The sequence below is a fragment of the Felis catus genome, chromosome C2 (assembly GCF_018350175.1).
Source record: "Felis catus isolate Fca126 chromosome C2, F.catus_Fca126_mat1.0, whole genome shotgun sequence".
Classification (NCBI taxonomy): Eukaryota; Metazoa; Chordata; class Mammalia; order Carnivora; family Felidae; genus Felis; species Felis catus.
This window is the reverse complement of record NC_058376.1, coordinates 120,045,284-120,066,919: the sequence shown is the minus strand read 5'-3', so window position 1 is coordinate 120,066,919 and position 21,636 is coordinate 120,045,284. Positions and strand designations below refer to the sequence as shown.

General features: G+C 36.5%; 1 protein-coding gene across 13 annotated transcripts in view; it reads right to left on the bottom strand.

Moving 5' to 3' along the window:
* Window positions 1-21,636, bottom strand: part of SLC9A9 (solute carrier family 9 member A9) — a 693,980-nt gene that overhangs the window by 190,080 nt on the left and 482,264 nt on the right. For all 13 annotated transcript variants that reach the window (XM_023260486.2, XM_023260485.2, XM_019810605.3 and 10 more), the window contains one exon: window positions 14,622-14,775. In XM_023260486.2, the coding sequence (XP_023116254.1) occupies window positions 14,622-14,775 (154 nt within the window). The remainder of the gene's footprint in view (window positions 1-14,621; window positions 14,776-21,636) is intronic.

Below are 21,636 nucleotides of genomic sequence, written 5' to 3'. Positions count from 1 at the left end.
GAAACAATCAGCAAAACTAAAAGGCAACTGACAGAATGGGAGAAGATATTTGCAAATGACATATCAGATAAAGGGTTAGTATCCAAAATCTATAAAGAACTTCTCAAACTCAACACCCAAAAAACAAATAATCCAGTGAAGAAATGGGCAAAAGACAGGAATAGACACTTTTCCAAAGAAGACATCCAGATGGCCAACCGACACATGAAAAAATGCTCCACATCACTCATCATCAGGGAAATACAAATCAAAACCACAACGAGATACCAACTTACACCTGTCAGAACGGCTAACATTAACAACTCAGGCAACAACATATGTTGGCGAGGATGAGGAGAAAGAGGATCTCTCTTGCATTGTTGGTGGCAATGCAAGCTGGTGCAGCCACTCTGGAAAATAGTATGGAGGTTCCTCAAAAACCTAAAAATAGAACTACCCTACAACCCAGCAATGCCACTACTAGGTATTTATCCAAGGGATACAGGTGTGCTGTTTCAAAGGGACACATGCAGCCCCATGTTTATAGCAGCACTATTAACAATAGCCAAAGTATGGAAAGAGCCCAAATGTCCATCGATGGATGAATGGATAAAGAAGTGGTATATATATACAATGGAGTATTACTCGGCAATCAAAAAGAATGAAATCTTGCCATTTGCAACTACGTGGATGGAACTAGAGGGTATTATGCTAAGTGAAATTAGCCAGAGAAAGACAAATACCACATTACTTCACTCACATGATGACTTTAAGAGACAAAACAGATGAACATAAGGGAATGGAAGCAAAAATAACATAAAAACAGGGAGGAGGACAAAACATAAGAGACTCATAAATATGGAGGGCAAACAGGGTTACTGGAGGGGTTCTGGGAAGGGGGGATGGGCTAAATGGGTAAGGGGCAGTAAGGAATCTACTCCTGAAATCATTGTTGCACTATATGCTAACTAATTTGGATATAAATTAAAAAACAAAAAACAAAAAACTCTTTAAAGCCCCCCCCAAAAGCTAATTGGCAGAAGTCAGAATTGAAACTCAGTTATCTCATCCCCCCCCAAAAAAAAACAAACACAAAAAAAACAAAAGAAAAGCCTTTGTGATTATTTCAACATATGCTAAAAATGCTATTAAAATTCATCTGACATTTTTAATAAAAGCTGTGAGTAAAGCAGGGTTATTCAATGAGTGCTAGGTTCTGCTCAAAGGATATTAGCGTCTATTTTGTTATTTAAAGTTCACATATTTAATCTTCGGAGGCAAATGCTGTTGTCCCCATTTTATTCTCTAGGGCAAATGTCTAGAAGGGGGATCCTGAGTCATATGGTGATCGTATATTTAACTTTATAAGAATCTGCTGCAGTGATTTACAAGTTGGCCATACCATTTTGCATTCCCACCAGCAGTGTTCCAAGTAATGTTCTAGCAATGTCCCACCAGCAATTCTTTTCAAATCTGTAACTTGTATTTTCATTCTCTTAACAATGTCTTTTGCAAAGCAAAATATATTTCAATTCAATGAAGTCAAATTTATCTTTTTCTTTTATGCATGATGTTAGTATTATAGCTAAGAATCCTTTGCCTCATTCAAGGTCATGAAGATTTTCTATTACATCTTCTAGAAGTTTTATATTTTACATTTTTATCTATCGTCCATTTTGAGTTAATTTTTGTACAAAGTTTGAAGTTTAAGTCAAGATTCATTTTTTTAGTGTTTGGATATTATATTAAGTTTCTATTGCTGTGTAACAAATTACCACAACCTTAGAGGCCAAAAATAACACCTATTTATTAGTTCACAGTTCTGTAGATCAGATGTCTGGCACAGTGTGACTGGATCTTTTGCTCCGGGTATCATAAGACTAAAATCAACATATGAGCTGGGCTGAATTCTTGTCTGGAAGCTCTGGAGTAAACTCTGCTTCCAAGTTCATTCTTGGTGGTGGTGGAATTCAGTACTTTGTGGTTGTATGCCTATGGCCGTCTTTTTTGTCAGGAATATGCTCAGAACTTAGAGGCTGCCCACATGCCTTGCATTCCTTACTACCATCTTCATGCAGCAGCAGTGCATCAAATCCTTCTTGTGTTCTCTCTGAATTCCTTTTCTGTGACCAGAGAACATGCTGTACATGTAGAAAGGCTCATGTAAACACTCCCCAGATAATCTACCTATTTTAAAGTCAACTGTACCATATAATATAAACGAAGCCTAGGAATAAAATCTATCATATTTGCAGTTCCAGTAATTATGCAAGGCATGTACATCAGAGTGAGAAGGGACAGGAAATGTTGGGAGGCATTCTAGAATTCTTCCTACCACAAATACCCAATTATTCCCATACCATGTGTGGAAAATACTATCCCTACTTCATTGAATTGCCTTTGTACTTTGCTAAATCAATGAGTCATATTCGTGTGAGTCTATTTTTGGACGTTTTTCTATGTAGTTGACTTGCTTGTTTCTTTCATCAATACCACATTACTTGGTTACAGCAGTTTTATAGTAAGTCTTAAAATCAAGCAGTGGGAGTTTACATCTTAATTCTTCTTTTTCAAATTTGGTTTAGTTATTCTAGTCCCTTTGCCTTTCTTTCTAAACTCAAAAATAATTTATCTGTATCTACAAAATAGTCACCTGGAATTTTGATTAGGTTTGCATTAAATTTATGGACCAATTTATGGGGAATTCATAACTGTATTGAGTCCTTCAGTCCATGAACATAGTATGGCTCTCCATTTATTTAGGCCTTTCTTGATTTCTTTCCTTGGCATTTTGTAGTTTTCAGTATACAGATCCTGGATGTGGCTTGTTAGCTCTTTTTACTAAATATTTAAAATTTTTAGAGCTATTGTTAGTATTTAAAAAATTTCTGTTTCCAATTGCCCACACACACACATATATATATATGTATGTGTATATATATATATATATATATATATATATATATGCACATACACATGCATACACACACACACACACACACACACACACATATATATATATATATATATATATATATATATATATATATATATACAGAGTTTTTGGGTATTGATCTTGTATCCTAGAACCTTGATACGTACTCATTTATTATTTCTAAAAGATTTTTTTTTGCAAATTCTTTCATTCTTCATAGATGATTATACTGTCTGCAACTGGGTGGTTATATGTCTTCCTTTCCAATCTTTATGAATCTTGCTGATTTTTATTGCCTTATTTCATCAACTAGGATTACCAATATAATGTTGAATAGAAGTGGTGAGTGGATGTTCTTGACACATTCCTGATATTCAGAAGAAAGTATTCAGTCTTTCATTATTAAATATGATGTTAGCTATGGGTTTTTGTAGATGAATCTTTACCAGTTTAAGGATGTTTCCTTCTATTCATAGTTGTCTAGGAATTGTTATTTTTTTAACATGTGAAAATTGTTTTTTGCCAAATGCTTTGCCTGCATCAATTGATATGATCATGTTTTTTTTTTAACCTATTAATATGATAGGTTTCATTGACTGACATTAGAATTTTGGATCTGTTTTTCATTCCTAGGGTCAATCTCATATAGTTGAGATGTTTAGGTTTTTTTTTTCACATATTGCTGGATTTGATTTGCTAATATTTTGTTGCAAACTTTTGCGTCTATGGTCATGTAAGATTTTGGTCTATAATTTAACTTTCTTGTGATGTTATTGCCTGGCTTTGATATTTGAGTAATCCTGCCCTCTTAAAATAAATTGGAAAAAGTTTCTTCCTCTTCTATCTTGGAAGAGATTATTTAGAATTAGTGTTATATCCTCTTCCAAAGAAGAATTTGCCAGTGAAACCATCTGGGCCTGTAGTGTTCTTTTTTAGAAGGTTTTAAACTATGAATTCTATTTCTTTAATGGATATAGGATAGATCAGTGTATTTCTTCCAGAATGGTTTTTGGCAGGTTGTCAATGATTATTACATTTCACCTATTTTGTTGAATTTATGTTCATAGAGTTGTTCATAGTATTCTCTAAATATTCTTTAAGATCTGTCATGATATCCTCCTTTCGTTTTTGATATTGGTGATTTGCATCTTTTCTCTTTCTTTTTGTTAGACTGACTAAAAATTTATCAATGTTATTTATCTTTTCAAAGAACCAGATTTTGGTTACTGATTTTTCTCTATTCTTCTATTATCAATTTCTTTGATTTCTGCACAAATCTTTTATTATCCTTCCTTTGGGTTTAGTTTGCTCTCTTAATCTTCTAATTATGAGAGATTAAATTGTTGATTTGAGAACTTCCTTGTCTTCTAATATCAGCATTTAGTGCAACAAATTTATTTTTGAGCACTATTTTAGCTGCATCCCACAAGTTTTGGTATGTTGCATTTTTATTTTCCTTTACTTCAAGATATTTTTTAATTTCCCTTGAGTTTTTGTCTTTGAACCATAGATTGTTTAGAATTGTGTTAATTTCTAAGTATTTGAAAACGTCCAGTTATTTTTTTTAAATTAATGTTTATTTCTTTATTTTGAGAGAGAGAGAGAGAGAGAGAGAGAGAGAGAGAGAGAGAGAGAGAGAGAGAGAACGAGAGGGAGAGGGGCAGAGACAGAGGGAGACAGAGAATCCCAAGCAGGCTCCGCACCATGTGTCAAGTGCTGTGCACTTGAAAAGAATATGTATTGTTCTGCTATTGGGTGGAGTGTTCTGTAAATGTCAGTTAAATTCAGTGGTTAATGGTATTGTTCAGTTCTTCTATTTTATTGTTGATTATCTACTTGTTATACCAATTACTTAGGGAGGAGTATTGCAGTTTTAAACTAAGTGTGGATTTGCCTATTTTTCCTTTTGGAGGTACTTGCTTTTGCTTCATGTATTTTAAGGCTATGTTATTAGGTGCATACACATTTTATATAGTCATCTTCTTGGTAAGTTGACTTTTTTACCATTTTGTAATGTCTTCTTTATCCTTGAGAAATTTTCTTGTTCTGAAGACAATTTTGTCTGAGATTAATATGACCACTCCAGCTGTAGTTTGGTGTTTGCCTAGTACATATTTTTTAACACATTTTCCACTTTTAAATATTTAACCTACTTATATTTTTATACTTAAAGTGTGTTTCCTATAGACAGCATATCAGCATATAGTTGAGCCTAATTTTTATCTACTTTGATGATCTTTTTTTTAATTGATGTCTTCATACCATTTAAATTGAATATAATTATTGATATGTGAAGATTTAGATCTACCATCTTATTACTAGTTTTCTGTTTGTTCCTTTTTTCCTTCTTGTTCTCCTGCTTTCTTTGGAGCAACTCAAATTTGAATTTGTTGTGTACTCCACATCATATATTTAATTTTTTACTGTATCTCTTTGTTTAGATTTTTTTAGTGGTTGATCTAGAAATTATAATATAAAATCTTTCACAGTCTACTTTGAACTAATATTTTACTATTTGAGGTAGAATATAAAAAACTTACCACCTTTCAGGTCCCTTTACCCACTCCCTTTTTTTAAAACTCCATAAGACAAGGTTAAAATTTTTCTTATAACAATCATGTATATTTGAAATATATTAAGAGAAAAATATTTTCTATTATATTAAAGATATATTTACCATTTTTGTTGCTCTTTCTTCATTTCTATTGTTCAAAGTTTCCCTCTAATATAATTTCCCTTCTATCTGAAGCAATCTCTTTGGCTTTTTTTGTAAGAGCAAGTCTGGTGGTGAAAAATTTTATTCTCATTTTTGTAGAAATTGGATGATTTCTAATAATCTACAAGTTCACAGACTCTTTCATCTGTCATCCTTTATTTTGCTGTTAATCCAATCCAGTGAATGTTTCATTTTGTTATTGTGTTTTCAGGTCTAAAGTTTACATTTCTCTCTTTCCTGTACCTTCTATTTCTCTGCTGATTTTTTTTTTTTCCATTTTTCCATTTGTTTCCATTGTGTTTGCTCTTCCTGGAGCCTGGTAGAGTAGCTGCTTTAAAGTCTTGATCCGTTCATTCCAAATTCTGTGTGATCTTGGGATTAGTATCTGTTGATTGTCTTTTCCCTTGTGAGATATTATGATTTTTCTGTTTTACATATGTTGAGTAATTTTGGATTTATCCTGGAAGTTTTGAATATTATGTTAAGTGACCCTGGATCTAGATACGTTACGTGACATAGGATTCTCCTATGGAGAATGTTGATATTGTGTTTTACCAGTCAATGAACCACATTAGGTCCGAGACACAAGCCTTACCAGCCTTCTGTTGCTGGTGCTTTCAATGTCAGTTGTTTCAAAGTCTTTGCAGTGTAATCAGATCTGTCCTGCATGTGCTAGGCACTAGATCTGTGCCATCCAGTGTCCAGTCTGGAATTTGAGTGATTCTCTACATTGTAGATCATTTCTCAAAGCCTTTGGTGTGCTATTTAGGGTCAGATATATACATACACAACTTGGAGATAAGCTCTAAAATTTACACAGGATTTTATTGGAACACTTTCTTGTACTCTCTCCACTCTACAATTTCTTCCACAGGGCTTTAATTTCCCTATATTACATGTTTCCCATAATTTTCCCCATAATATTGTGCCTACATCAGAGCTCAAACAGTGAGAGGACTAAGGGAGAAAAAAATTCAATGGGAATTCTTCCCAAGGTCTCAGTACCTCAGTTTTTCTATTTGGAATTTTAGGGGTCTGTCCAACCGCTACTGTCATCACCACCACTGCTGCTTCAGAATTGCTTGGCATTGGGGTGAGACAGAATGAAATAAACAACAAAAACAAACCCATGGGATTTCCCCCATTCTTCTGACCCACAGGGGTCTCCTTCTCTGTTCCTTGTGCCCAGAAAAGAGCATTTCTCTTGCAGTTCTTCTTCCTTGTTGCATAATTCTGGTCTTTGTACTGCTTTTGAGTCTAGGTCAAGATATTCCAGAGAAGAAAAAAAAAATAGGAAATCCACTGCTGGTTTGATAGTACATACTCTGAATTCTGTTTGCCTTCCTCAATCTGTCTGCTACTATTTACTTTTAAGAGCCCTTAGATAACTGCTACATGCATTCTGTTCAGGGCTTTTAGTACATTTAGTGAAAGACACATGAGGGAGTAAATATTATTACTCAATCTTGACCAGAACTGGGACCCCCTCCACAGACTTTTGAATAGCAAGATTCATCTATTAAATTTAAAATCACTTTTTTTTCAGACTTACTTAAAGTAAGATAACTTTATTGGACCATACTTTATGATAACAGGCTAATAAATTCTTTCCAATAGAGCAGAATGTTCATTGTTTGGTAAACTTAATAAATAGGTGAAGTTTATTGATACTGATGTTCTCAAGAGCATTTGGAAAAGATAAACAAGCACATGTCTAATGGAGGATAGCTGGCAGTGTGACGATAAAGCTGTTATCTCTGGAAGCAGGAAGATTCTATACACAGAAAGAAAGCATATTAAAGAACCCAGATGATGGGGTGCCTGGGTGGCTCAGTTGGTTAAGCATCTGACTTTGGCTCAGGGCATGATCTCATGGTTTGTGGGTTTGAGCCCCACCTCAGGCTTTGTGCTGATAACTCAGAGCCTGGAGCCTTCTTTGGATTCTGTGTCTCCCTCTCTCTCTGACTTTCCCCACTCATGCTCTGTCTCTCTCTCTCTCTCTCAAAAATAAATGAACATTAAAAAAATCTAAAAAATTATAAAGAACCCCGACAGCATTGAAAGCAAATTTAGGAGCTTCTAGTTCATATACTTGTTAGAAACCTAGGATATTTTTAGATCAACAACAATAGGTTGTGACTGTTATCCAATATCTTTAATAGAATATGTCAAACTAGATTGATTTGAGCAATAAATATCTGGAGTTGTGGAACAGTTTTTAGAAGAAACTACAGAAAATAGAACATAATTTTAAATGGGGGTTAAGGGTCAGAAATATAAAGTATAAGTCTACATTCAAATGAGTAAATTGGTTTTCCATGTTTCATGATGGAAGGTATTTCTGAGGTCTGTCAATTGATACAAATTAATATAAAATATTTAAATTAGTAAAAAAATCAATGTAAAATAATAAATTTTATACAAATTGATAAGACAGTACAAATTATCAGGTAAGATTGTAAGCAAAGCTTATGTTAAGAAGAAAATAGAAGCATGCTCTAGAAACAAACTTTCTGAGCTGTTGGATAATGGTAATGATTTTTGTGAGCATTTTTCTTTATCATTTTGAATGCATAAATAGGAGCTGCCTACAAAATTGATTAATCTAGTTACTACTTAAAATGAACTAAGGTCCTGGGGTGCCTGGGTGGCTCAGTCGATTAAGCATCCATCTTCGGCCCAGGTCATGATCTCACAGTTTGTGAGTTCGAGCCCCGTGTTCTCTATGCTGACAGCTGGGAGACTAGAGCCTGCTTTGGATTCTGTGTCTCCCTCTCTCTCTGCCCCTCTCCTGGTTGCACTCTGTGTCACTCTCACAAAAATAAATAAACATTAAAAATTTTTTTTAAAAAATGAACTAAGTTCTCCAGAGACTATTTTTTTTTGTTTCCCATGTAAACTATGCTTTCACAAATACAATTAATTAATAATATTTATATGTATGTATGTGTGTGTATACATATGCCACAAGCAGTAAAAGAATGTTTGGATAGTAAAAGGCTCATAGTTGGTCATGTGGGTATTGCTATAGGAACATTTGTTGAGCACTTACTGTGTGCCCTAAATTCTTTATACCTGCATCATTTAATCCTTATAACAATCCACAGAGGTAGGTATTCTTATTCCACTTTTACAGATAAAATTGAGGCATAGAGAGGCTGACTCTATTGCTCAGAATCCCACAGCTAGTAAGAGAAGGAGGCAAGGGGGGCGCCTGGGTGGCGCAGTCGGTTAAGCGTCCGACTTCAGCCAGCTCACGATCTCGCGGTCCCTGAGTTCGAGCCCCGCGTCGGGCTCTGGGCTGATGGCTCAGAGCCTGGAGCCTGTTTCCGATTCTGTGTGTCTCCCTCTCTCTCTGCCCCTCCCCCATTCATGCTCTGTCTCTCTCTGTCCCAAAATAAATAAACGTTGAAAAAAAAAATTAAAAAAAAAAAAAAAAAAAAAGAGAAGGAGGCAAGGTTGGTACCCACACTGTCTTATCTCCAGTTTATGTGAACTGACTTACTACATTAGTATACCAGTGAGGCAAATTGGTAAACATGCATGAGACTTTGGATACTAGAAAGGAAACCCAACAGAACACAACTAGGTACTGAGGAGACTTAATTATCTGAATTCCTCCATTATATTATATGGACATTTTCTTAACTCAGTAATAAAGAAAGTCTGTGAGCAGGTGTATTTAACTCTGTTATTGTTTAAAATTAAAAAAATGCTCCTAAGGACAGTTCTCTCATTATATCTGTGTGTATTCCAACGTTTATTTATTTTTGGGACAGAGAGAGACAGAGCATGAACGGGGAAGGGGCAAAGAGAGAGGGAGACACAGAATCGGAAACAGGCTCCAGGCTCTGAGCCATCAGCCCAGAGCCCGACGCGGGGCTCGAACTCACGGACCGCGAGATCGTGACCTGGCTGAATTCGGGCGCTTAACCGACTGCGCCACCCAGGCGCCCCTATCTGTGTGTATTCCTATGATAGTTGTTATTAAAAATTTTATAGTTAGCGGGTATAAATGATAAAGAAAGCATTCTAGCATGGCATAAAATGGGATGGGTCATAAACCAAAAATATAAGTTAAAATTTTAACAAAAATAATAATAGTGGAGACATTGTGCTGTTATTTACTCTGCAAGGGACACAGGTTAGTGTGTTAATTTTTTGTGTGATATGTGGAAGAGGCTGACAAAAGGCTGACTTGGGATCCTGGATGGGGTTGGGAGATAGGTGACAAATTCCTACAATTCCAAATTCCTATAGTTGAGGAAGACAAGCTTCCTCACTTGGCTACTTTGGACCAGGGTTTAACCTTGTTTACCTTTAACTGTTCTAGGTCAAAGAGAAAATCTGCACCAAGAAATTTCTGTGCTGCATAAGCAAGTCAACACACTCATGATGGATGAAGATTTCCTGTGTTTGTTTTTAACAGGCCTGTCTTGGTTATAAAAGCACATCTCTTTTTCCCCAGAGGACCTGTTAATCAAGGCAGATTGCAGGCATCAGGAATAAGCTAATTTATTTAGGGCCAGAGAAGAATATGCTACTTGAGCATACAGGCCTTGGGCTTAGGCTGCCTGGCCTGGCGTCTGGCTCTGCAACCCAACAGCCCAACCCTAGGCCAGTTTGCCAGGACTTACTCACCCTCGGAGGTAGCTACTATTATTATCCCATTTTATACATCAAAAACTGAGCCACAGGGAGGTTATATGACTTGCATTTTGTTAAATAGTATCTGGCACAGATTAAGTACTCAATAAAAGCTGACTATTATTGTTTGGAATGTTAGCAGCCAAAATCTGGAAGCTGTAGAAATCACCTTGCTGAGGGCACTTTCTAATGCTGTCTGGAATACAAGTTCTGTATTGCTCTGGTGTGTAAAGCTTTCTGTACTGTGGTTGAGATATTTTGAAGCATTCCTATATGGGGGGAGCCCAGGAAAGGTTTGCACTGGGGTATAGGTTCCATTATCATGTGCTTTGTTAGTGCCATACTCTAAACCTAGGATGGGGCTACCAACACAAAACAGTTACTACTGCCAGAGAGTTCTGCCCTGTTGGTCTCCGAGGTTTTATTTGTAAGCTACATGTGTGGTCATTTGGTGGATAATCCTGTTTACTGGCTTCTGTAGGGCAAAGCCTGATACGTTTGATCTCTTTTGTTTCCTGGCTAACAGCAAAGCTAATCCTTGGAGTCTGAGGGTTGGGTTTTCCTCACCACCAATATTAATGTATTCTGCAAAAAGGAGGAGATCTGGATTCTAGTCAAGAAACCATTCTTCTTTCTTTTACATGGAAACCTCCAAAATAATCCTGCAGGAGTCTATTCTTTTTCTTTAGAATTTTGAAAAACAAAGTTCTGTGATTTATTTCAAATATTGCATTAAGAATATTTTATTGTTTTTTAACGGAAAATAAAATAGCTTTAGGACAAGAAGTTTGAATGTGCTTAAGACAAGACTTTATGAAGAATTTGTTTCATATATAAAGATCATTCTGAATTTCTCTAAGCACAGGATCCTTGCTGTTTTGAAGTCATTTCCATCAAAGTGCAATTCATATTAATACTATCAATTGTTACCTGATATAAAACATTTTATCTGCATCCTACTGTGGTAGTTTGAGGCTAAATGGAAAATTTTATAGGGGTAAAAACTAACTCAAGTACATACCTAATAATTTAAAAGAAAAGATGTAGAATTAAAGGAAATCAAGAAAGAAAGGTAATGTGAAGTGTATAAATATATTATATACCAAATGAGGATGTCTGAGTGTATTCAATATCACATTCGCATTCCTGCTTCTTGGGCTTTCCATTCTTGTCATTTTATTAAAGCTCCAATTTACTTACATTCTGGTATTTTATGGAAAAAGTCTGACACAAAAGTTGGTTAATGAGACGTTGCTCTGTAAACAAGCAAAGCTTTGAAAAATACAGTCTAAATAATGGACCACTATCATTTAAAAGCTATGATGGAACTGAAGATTTCTTTGATAACATTGTAAATCATGACAGGGAAGTGAAGCGTATGATGACGGTATCACTAACACATGACTGAACCAAATCTATGTTATACTTGTGTGTCCATTTGTACACACATTAACTTATGTTCCTATTCTTTAATGTTTATTCTATTATATTCTATTTCCCTCCCACTAATCAATGCACTGTGACTCTTCCTTCTCAAGTTAGCCCCGGCCTTCCTCCAGTACAGGTGTAAAGAGTTTAAACCGAAGGCTTAGGTGTGCCTGGCCCTGGGCAACCCCAGTCAAATCTGGCAATATTTATTATCAGCCTCATCTTCACTTGGGGTTAGGAAGTCTAAACCAGTGGTTCTCAAGATGTGACCTTGGAACCAGCAGCATTAGCATTGCCTAGAATATGGTAAAATGCAAATTCTTAGGCCCTGGTCCAGACATATTAGGTCAGAAATCTGGGGGTTAATGAGTCCTCTGGGTGATTCTGATACTCACTCAAGTTTGAGAGTCTCATCTTGGTCTTGTTGTATCCTGTCCCTGGGTTGACTTCCTGGGTACTCACATATGTATGAATTTCGGTTTTCCTTCTTTGATTTCCTCATGACTGCATCTCTGATCTCTCTGGCTGGATTTCTGCCAATTCCAGATTTAACAGTCTAGTTCCCAGCTGAGATTTCCACCTTTTCTATTATACTGAAGCCCTGCCAGTTTCTTTCCCTAAATACATCACAGCCCTCCCTATAACCCTCTCCACCTGGCCGGTGGCCAAATCTGGCCTTGAATTGGGCCGTTTGGAGCTAATTCCCTCTGGGGCTTCTCCATGATCTGACCGCATGCTGTGCCCCCCAGCAGGCCATAATAATGCTGGCTTAAGCTGACCTCCAGACCCCTCACCTGTGGATGCTATGGTTGACATCACGATCCTTCCTTATGAGGCTCTGTTGTATATAACCTCGGTAACCATTCTAACCTGCCTAAAGACCCATTATTAAACTCCCCTCTCCCTGATGTTCTGGATATGAAGAGAGTGCATAAGCTATGACATCTATTCAAAATCAATGGATACCTTTGGAAAACACTATAGGAGAGTTAGGTAAACACTTTAGGGATAAAACATGCTCCTGATTTAGGGATGATTTCTTCAGGGTAAAGAAAGACAACATTAGAAAATAAGTTACATTTGAATTACTTTAGGAAAATGTTGATATCACTACTTCATGTTCTAATTATTCTAATTTACCTGATGGGGTAGTTAATACTTTTATCTTGTGGAGATTAGTATCCTCTAACTTTTCTTTTCCAAGCCCTAATATTTCCATGCCTGGATCCACCTACTTAAATTTATTTTCTAGAAACCTGAACACACCACTATCTTGCTAACAGTTCACAGGGGACCCAGTGCTGTAGAGTTTAATGCAATATGTGTGCTCATCCATAGGAGCCTACAGGTAGCTACTACTGTGAAGGAAATTGCAGGTCACATTTATATGCCTAGAAAATAATTCAACAAGCATTTCAAAACACTCTCCATTCACCTTTGGTCAAAGCCCTTTTATGTGTTTAGCAATAGTCACAGTACTTACTTCAAGAAGTTTTTTATTTCCTTGAATTTGTTTTAATGCATGGCCACTTGGCCCAGTTTAAGCCTAAGTTCTCTTGTACTAAAACTCTGAGTCCTGTTTCTGCTTCCTCTTTGTCAAATGGATAGAAAATTATCAGTAAGTGCTTAACAAAAGGTAATTTACATTGTGGTTATATTCATTTAATGTTTCATGTAGCAATTATTTATTTAATACTGTATTAGTGCTAGAATAAGAATCTTTGAAAGAATCTTCTTGGAAGTCATTTGATAATCAGATGGATCTTTTCCTATTAGATGTGACTGTATGGAATTGCCTTATAGAGATTGGGTGAGGACCAGGGAGGGGTTGCATGATCATCAAGATATACAGCATCGAGAAATAAAATGTGATTTACCTAAAGCACTGTTACATCCTGGGATATGACAGGATATAACAGAACCTAGGTCAAAAATATACTTAAATAAAGACAATAACATTTTAAAATAGATTTATCATTTTTACAATTGGCACAAGCTATTCATTTTAATCAAATTTCAACCTTGTCTACTATACCAGAGCCCTGTCAGCTCCCTAAATACATCACAGCCCTGCCTTTAACCAACCCTCGCCTCATGGTGGCCAAGTCTGGCCTGGAATCAGTTGTAGTTAATTCCCTCTGGGTCATCTCCATGATCTGACAACCCCATGCTGTGCCACCCAGGAGGCCATAATGATGCTGGGCCTAAGCTGACCTCCAGACTCCTCACCTATCAATGGATGCCACTATCTACTATCAACAAATCAGTGGATGCCACTACCCATCCACTATCTATATACTTTAGGTTTATAGCGATCTTCTTCCAGGCACTTCTTGGAGGGTCTGTGACTGAAGCTTCATTGCCTTTTCCTTTGAGAAACCATCTAACTCGTGGCTACATAGGATCCCTCTGACTAAACATATGGTTCACTAATCAAATATATTTAAGTATTTCCTGTGTCCCCATTTCTATCCTAAGTGCTTTGAAGAATTAAAAACAAAACAAATATACTTTCTCCTTGGTATTACAGTTTTTCTGTATAAATCCTATTGAATTGTGAATATCTTGAGAACAAGACCTGTGTATTTCTCATTTTTGTACTCCAGAGAATACTACATTGTCTTCAATAAATACTGCTGAATGGAAGAATTCATAGATAAATAAATTCCTTTCTAGAGACAGACTGTAAGCAGACATCACCCTGAGAATTCTAGGACTCTTAGAAAAGTCATTTCAGTTGGTAATAGGTCTAGGAGAGGACAGACTGTTTCACCTTGTGAATGAAAGTCAACTTTACCCTAGGGAAAGTTAACATACAGACCTGCCATTGTACTCCTGACCAAATCAGCAACACCACAAATGAGACAGTGAAGCCATGCCTCGTAGTGACATCCTTTGCTGAATGGAGCCACTCACCTGATCTGAAGCCAAGTCAGCATGGGGGTTGTTCCTCCTCCAAAGACCCAGACTGTGAAGAACACAAGGAGCAGCGTGGTGGTAAACATCATTTGTTTGGGCTGAGATTCTGTGTCCCGAATAGCTAAGGCAAACGCTATTGCTCCTCTCAAACCTTACGGGAGGAACCAAGAAAGCATAAGAGAAAATGAACATCTGCATGAAACTCATTCTCATTTTACTAAATTTATCTTTTTGATTTGCTAACAAACACAATTACTTTTTTAAATTAAACTTTTTGAGATAACTATAGATTCACATGCTGTCCTGAGAATAGAGACTTATCGTGTGCTCTCTCCCACTTTCTCCCCAATGAAAACATCTTGCTAAACAAGTACAATTATCACAACCAGAATTTTGATGTTGATTTGGGTCAAGATAAGGCACATTCCCAGCACACTAACATCCCTCATGTTGCCCTTTTATAACCACATCTACTTCCCTCCCACACACTCCCTGCTTAACTTCTGGCAACCAGTAATCAAATCTCCATTTCTATAACTTTGCCATTTCAAGAATCAAATGGAATCATGAAGTGTGTAGTTTTTTTTGGAATTGGCCTTTTTCACTCAGAATAATTCTCTGGATATTCCTCCAGGTTTCTGAACACATCAGAAGTTTGTTCCTTTTTATTGTTGAGTAGTATTCCATGGTATGGATGTGCCATAGTTTGTTTAGTCATCTATCTGGTGAAGGACATCTGGGCTGTTTCCAGTTTTATGGCTATTCCAAAAAAGGCTGCTGTATATATAACATAAGTGTTCATTGCTCTGAGGTAAATGCCCAGGAGTGTAATCACTGACTGCATAGTTTTAAAAGAAATTACTAAAATGCTTGCCAGAATGGCTACATACCATTTATATTCCCACCAGAAATATATAGGTCATGCAGTTTCTCTGCATCCTAACCAGCATTTAATGTTGTCACCATTTTTTAACTTTAGTCATTCTAATAGGTGAGTGGTAGTAGCTTTATTGAGTTTATAATTTGCAGTTTCCTTCTTTAAAAATTATTTATTTTTTTTGGAGGGTACAAGTGGGGGAGAGGCAGAGAGAGGGGGACAGGGGATCTGAAGTGAGCTCTGTGCTGACATGCTGACAGCAGTGAGACTGCTGTGGGGCTTGAAGCAGTGAGGCTGATGTGGGGCTTGAAATCACGAATGGCGAGATCATGATCTGAGCTGAAGTCGGATGCTCAACCGACTGAGCCACCCAGGTGCCCCAATAATTTGCATTTTGCTAATAACTAATGGTGTTGAATATTTTTTAATGTGCCTAGTTGTTATCTTTATACCCTCTCAGATGAAATGGCTCTTCATGTCTTTATCTCATTTTCTAATTGAGTTGTTGGATTTTTGATTGTTGAGTTTTGAGAGTTCTTTATATATTCCAGTTTTTTAAAAAAATTTCTTTTAATGTTTATTTTTGAGAGAGAGACAGAATGCAAGTGAGGGAGGGGCAGAGAGAGAGGGAGACACAGAATCTGAAGCAGGTTCCAGGCTTTGAGCTATCCCCACAGAGCCTGACTCAGGGCTTGAACCCACGAACCGCAAGATCGTGACCTGAGCTGAAGTTGGCCACTTAACCCACTGAGCCACTCAGGTGCCCCTATATATTCTAGATACTATCCTTTGTTGGGTGTATATTTTGCAAATATTTCCTCCCACTTTGTAGCTTTTTACTGATTAAGTCTAATCTGTAGATTTCCCTTTTAGGAATCATGTGTTTGGAGTCAAGTCTAAGACTTCTTTGCTTAGCTCTAGGTCCCAAAGATTTTTCCTTATGTTTTTAAAATTTGTTTGCAAAAGTTGTATAGCTTTACATATTACACTTAAGTCCATGATCATTTGAATCAATTTTTGTATAAGGTATGAAATTTAGGTTGAGGTTTTATTATTATTATTATTTTTTGCCTGTGAATGTTTAATTTTTTCATTGAATTGCTTTTGCAACTTTGTTAAAAATCAGTTGGGTATTTTGTGTGGATCAATTCCTGGATTCTCTATTCTGTCCCATTTATCTCTGTATCTTTCTGTTATCTAATAGCACTCCAACTTGATTACTGTAAATATATAGTAAGCCTTAATATTGGGTATAATGATTCTTATATTTTGTTTCTGCAACTGTTTTAACTATTCTAAATTTTTTTGCTTTTCCATAAAGTTTTAGAATAATATTGCCTATATCTACAAAAAAATCTTTCTGGGCACAATTACTTTTAAAAAATCAAATGTGTGAGATAATAAGAAAAACCAAGCCTATGGACCACTGAAATTAATAAATAATTAAAAACTGTTTAAGAATTACGTTAGCCTGAGTACATACTATTGTGCTGTCTATAATCTAAACAACCTAATAAACCTGCTTTTTCTTGTTTTTTTCTTCTTTAATAATAATAAGTGAATTTTTATGAATCCACATTAAACATATTTCCAAGAGGTATGTTAAAATTTCAAATCGGAGTGTGATGATACAAGTAAAAACAGATGAAGGCTTTGAAAAAGAAGTAAAAGCACACATAGTAAAGTAAAAAAGTTAAAATGGAAGATCTCTCTTGGGTAACACAAGACTTGTGAGACATTTATGGGCCTTGTTATATCAAGTAACAGGTCAAATAAACATTTATAAGGACAACAAGAATAAGTCTAACAGGTAGGGATTTGGCTGTTTTTATATGAAGGTTTGAATCACATACATAAGATTTCAATGGTCTATTTATTATAACATTTACTGCATCTAAATTTTATAACATTTACTGCATCCAAATTTTTATTCATACATTAAAATAATTTTAGAAGTTAGACGCAGTGGGGGTGCCTGGGTGGCTCAGGCGGTTAAGTGTCTGACTCAGGTTTTGGCTTAGGTCATGATCAAACAGTTCATGAGTTTGAGTCCTGCATTGGGCTCTGTGTTGACAGCATAGAGTCTGCTTGAGATTCTCTTTCCCTTTCTCTATATTACTCCTCTGTTCATGCTGTCCCTGTGTCTCTCAAAATAAATAAATAAACTTTAAAAAAAAAAAGAAAAAGAAACCGGACACAGGATAGAATGAAGAAAGCTATAGCCTGGTTTATATCCCTGGCTTTCCAACTTAGATATGATGTTCCTTTCTTATCTCCACACCACGAATATACAAGAGACAAGTGGCATAACACAAGATTCAGAGGGTTAGGCTGGAGAGACTTAACATATTTTGCCTGAAACAAGGAAACCTCAAAAGAGAGAGGAACATGTATTCCGATTATAAAATACCTTCAAGGAACAAAATGTAATGGAGGAAGGAAATTATTCTAAATTTCCATGTAGACAAGGAAATTGCCCGAAGATAAGGGAGATAACATTTGAAGTAGATATTAATATAAAAAATTCTTATACATCAGAAATTCTGAACACTTGAGATGCCTGTACTTGAGAAGAAAAGTCCTCCATTAGAGATGTTCCTGCACTCAGACCCAGCTGGAAACAAAAGAGTAGGGATATTAATAACCATTAATACTGGGGAATATTTTCATAATGCCCTCTCCAGGAAATACAAATGGTGTCATTAGGGAACAAAAACTAAAAGAAACTCTTGCAACAGACTTCTGTATCAGAGGAGAGAATTTATAGGTCAAGGTAAAGCTCCTCACAGTGTTTAATCACAGTATAAGATTAGAGATAGAAAGTAATCTTTTCATTTTCTCTTCTCTTCAAGCTCGCATTGCTAGAAATAAAGCAGCATTTCCCCAATTAGGTGGTGAGAATTAGAAATATTAAGTGATGACACTTTAAGTATTTCTTATTTTATTGAATATGTGTGTGTGTGTGTGTTTCAACTTTGAATTTTTGTGAGAAAGAAGAGAGTAAAGACTGGAATAACAGAAAAAAGTTGTTACATCATGCTTATTGTAAACTCTTTCAAGTTAGATACCAAGGGCAAGAAAGTATACAATCATTTCTTTTCCTAAATATGTTTAATAATGTGTTATGTTAAACTAGTGTAACTATGCTCTTAAATCTAAATTATCTATACACGAGCAGTTCTTGGTTTAAAACTATACTCAAAAGATAGCTGTATCTGACTTCATAAGAGACATATCCTTTATATAAAACTTTCTATTTACAGGAGATTCAGTGTAAAGATCTTTGAAGAAATAAAAAAAGGAAAAGTTCAGCCACTGCCTTTTACTTCTGGCAGGTTTGAGATACATTGCTAAAAGAGCCAAACTCCAAAATGTTGACAAGAGGATGCTTTCTCCATGTGATGATCATCTGACAAGCCACAGAAACAGGATATTTTTAGACAGGGGATCATCTGTCTGTAGGCCTGGTCAAATGTGCCACATATGGCACATGCCACTTGTGAGACAGCCTGGCACCATGGGAAGCATGGAACTGAGACAGGTGAGGTTATAAGTGGACAAAGGTAGGCTATTTTAGAACTCCAGATAAAAACTAGTGCCTATATTCCACTCATCCTTTATGATTCTGAAGTTACTTATCACACATTTTCAGCCTAGACTATTGCCAAACCAATGGCCATTCATTGCTTCATTCAATATACATGTGTCTTAGTTTGCCATAACAAAATATCAGATGGGCTGCCATAGCAAAATACCATGGACTGCGTAGCTGCAATAGCAGAAATTTATTTTTCACAGTTCTGGAGGTGGGGATGGCCAAGATCAGGGTGCCAGCATGGTGGATTCTGGCAAGAGTTCTCTTCCTGGCTTTCAGAAGGCTACCTTTTTGTGCAAAAGCAAGCTCTGTATGGTGTCTCTTCTTATAAGGGCAGTAATGCCATCACAGGAGCCCCACCCTCATAACATCATCTAAACCTAATTATCTCCCACAAACTCCTTCCCCAAATACCATCATGTTGGATTAGGACTTCAACATACGAATTTGAGAGGACACAATTCAGTCCATTTGCTTTGTGGAGATTCTGTGTACACCTATCCTATCTACTTACCATGGATTTGGGAAACAGAGGGCTTTAGGATTGAAATAAATTACTTCACCTATCAGCAAAATACTAGAAATGAAAAATTAATTTTGACTTAGGAGTTTCTTTTAGCAAAACACTATTTCTAAAGAATATGTCCACTTTGCTTGGAAACTCAGAAAACCCAGAATTCATTGTCAAAACTTGTGTTTTGTTTTGTTTTATGGGTACACTGACCCTTTGGACTTACCTTTCTTTTTCTCTTTGCTTTCATCAACTAATGGAAATGATTCTATACCTTTGGGGGTTGATAGACTATACTATTACATTTTAGATGGGTTTACTTTGCAGAGATATGACATATTTCACATACTCGGTTGGAAAGTTAGCCTCATCTTGGGGAATAAAAGAATTACCTGCAATTAAATGTGGTTTCATTTAAAATTGGCCTCTAAGGGATTCTTATGTTAATTATATTGATGTTCTATTCATAACAATAGAAGACTATTGAACTAAGGAAAGCTTCCTAGCAAGGACCCCTGCTGCAGAAAATATGCAGCTTCCTGTTTATCTTTAAAGAGCAAAACTGAAACTTAATCTGCTATAAATTTGCAAATGCGTTCTGAATGGTTGAAGGTCAGATACAGCTACATTTAAATCACAGGAATATAAGTACTCCCTAAGGCACTTTTACTAAAGGTACAAAACAACAGTCAAAAACTAAATTACTGAGCATTCACTACGTGCTATACATTACCCAAGACACAGTGGGTATATGCAATAGTGAGGAAGTTGGGGCTCCTCTCTTGCAGGGCCCATGATCCTTCAAATATGACTCTCTTAACAGGTAAATGGAGATAAGGTACATTAGAGGTGTAAAGTGTATATCTGCATGTATAGTCTGATGAAGAAAAAGATAAGATTTCTAAACCTCATGAGGGTCCAAATCAAAACCATTGTCAACAGATATGTAATGTTTAAGGAGCTATAATCAATGGTGGGACACAAGAAGTCTTTGCATCCATGGTTTTCTATACCTGAGTCATTTTCTCCCATCCAAGTTCTCTACACTTCTTTCTTTTTATAACTCTCACCTAGACTTCACCTAATTCCAACTAATCTTCAGAGCTCAAATGAGTCACTAATTTCTCTATGAAGCCTCCTCAGAGGTCTGGGCCTGGGTTGGACTAATTTATGTGCCTAGTACAACCTGTGCTTCCCTTATCAGGGGACTTATGACATTACATTGCAATTGGCTAGTTGTTGTTTATCCACAACACTTATAGCAATGCCAAGCACATAATAGGTGCTCAATAAATATTTATTGATCAACGAATGCATGAATGTTCTGTTTTTGATTCCAGATTACATACAGAAAAACAATTGATACCTTCAAGTTTAATGAAATGGTTGAGTAATTGTTTCTGCAAGTTCAGCTTCTGCCCTTTTATCATTTATTGAGACTCTTAAAACCTTATATTGAGAATCAAGAGACCTGGGATCTGTTCTCAGGCCTGCTCCTAATACGTTGTTTGGTCATAGGCAGGTTGCGTTATTGGGATCTGTATTGTCTCATATCTAAATGGAGGTTTTAAGATGAAACTTATGGTCTTTAAGTAGTAGTACCCATCAGAATCAGCTTGGAACTTAAAAATATATGTAGCTATTGATGCTAGAGTCCTGACTCTAGAGATTTGGATTCAGTGGAGAATGGGTTACATGATATCTCAGGCTCCTCTCACTTCTCACTGTACCACCTAGGTCCAAGGCCCATTACCTTAGACCCTGACTATGCTGCTGGCCAACACTCTGGTACTGAAAGGGCAGGCCTATGCCAGCCGACTCCATCTTGTTCTGTGTCCTTCACCTTGACCACACCTCCTCCCCTTGACTCCATCTTGTTCTGTGTCCTTCATCTTGACCACACCTCCTCCCCTTGACTCCATCTTGTTCTGTGTCCTTCACCTTGACCACACCTCCTCCCCTTGACTCCATCTTGTTCTGTGTCCTTCACCTTGACCACACCTCCTCCCCTCGAGTAAACCCTCCCTCA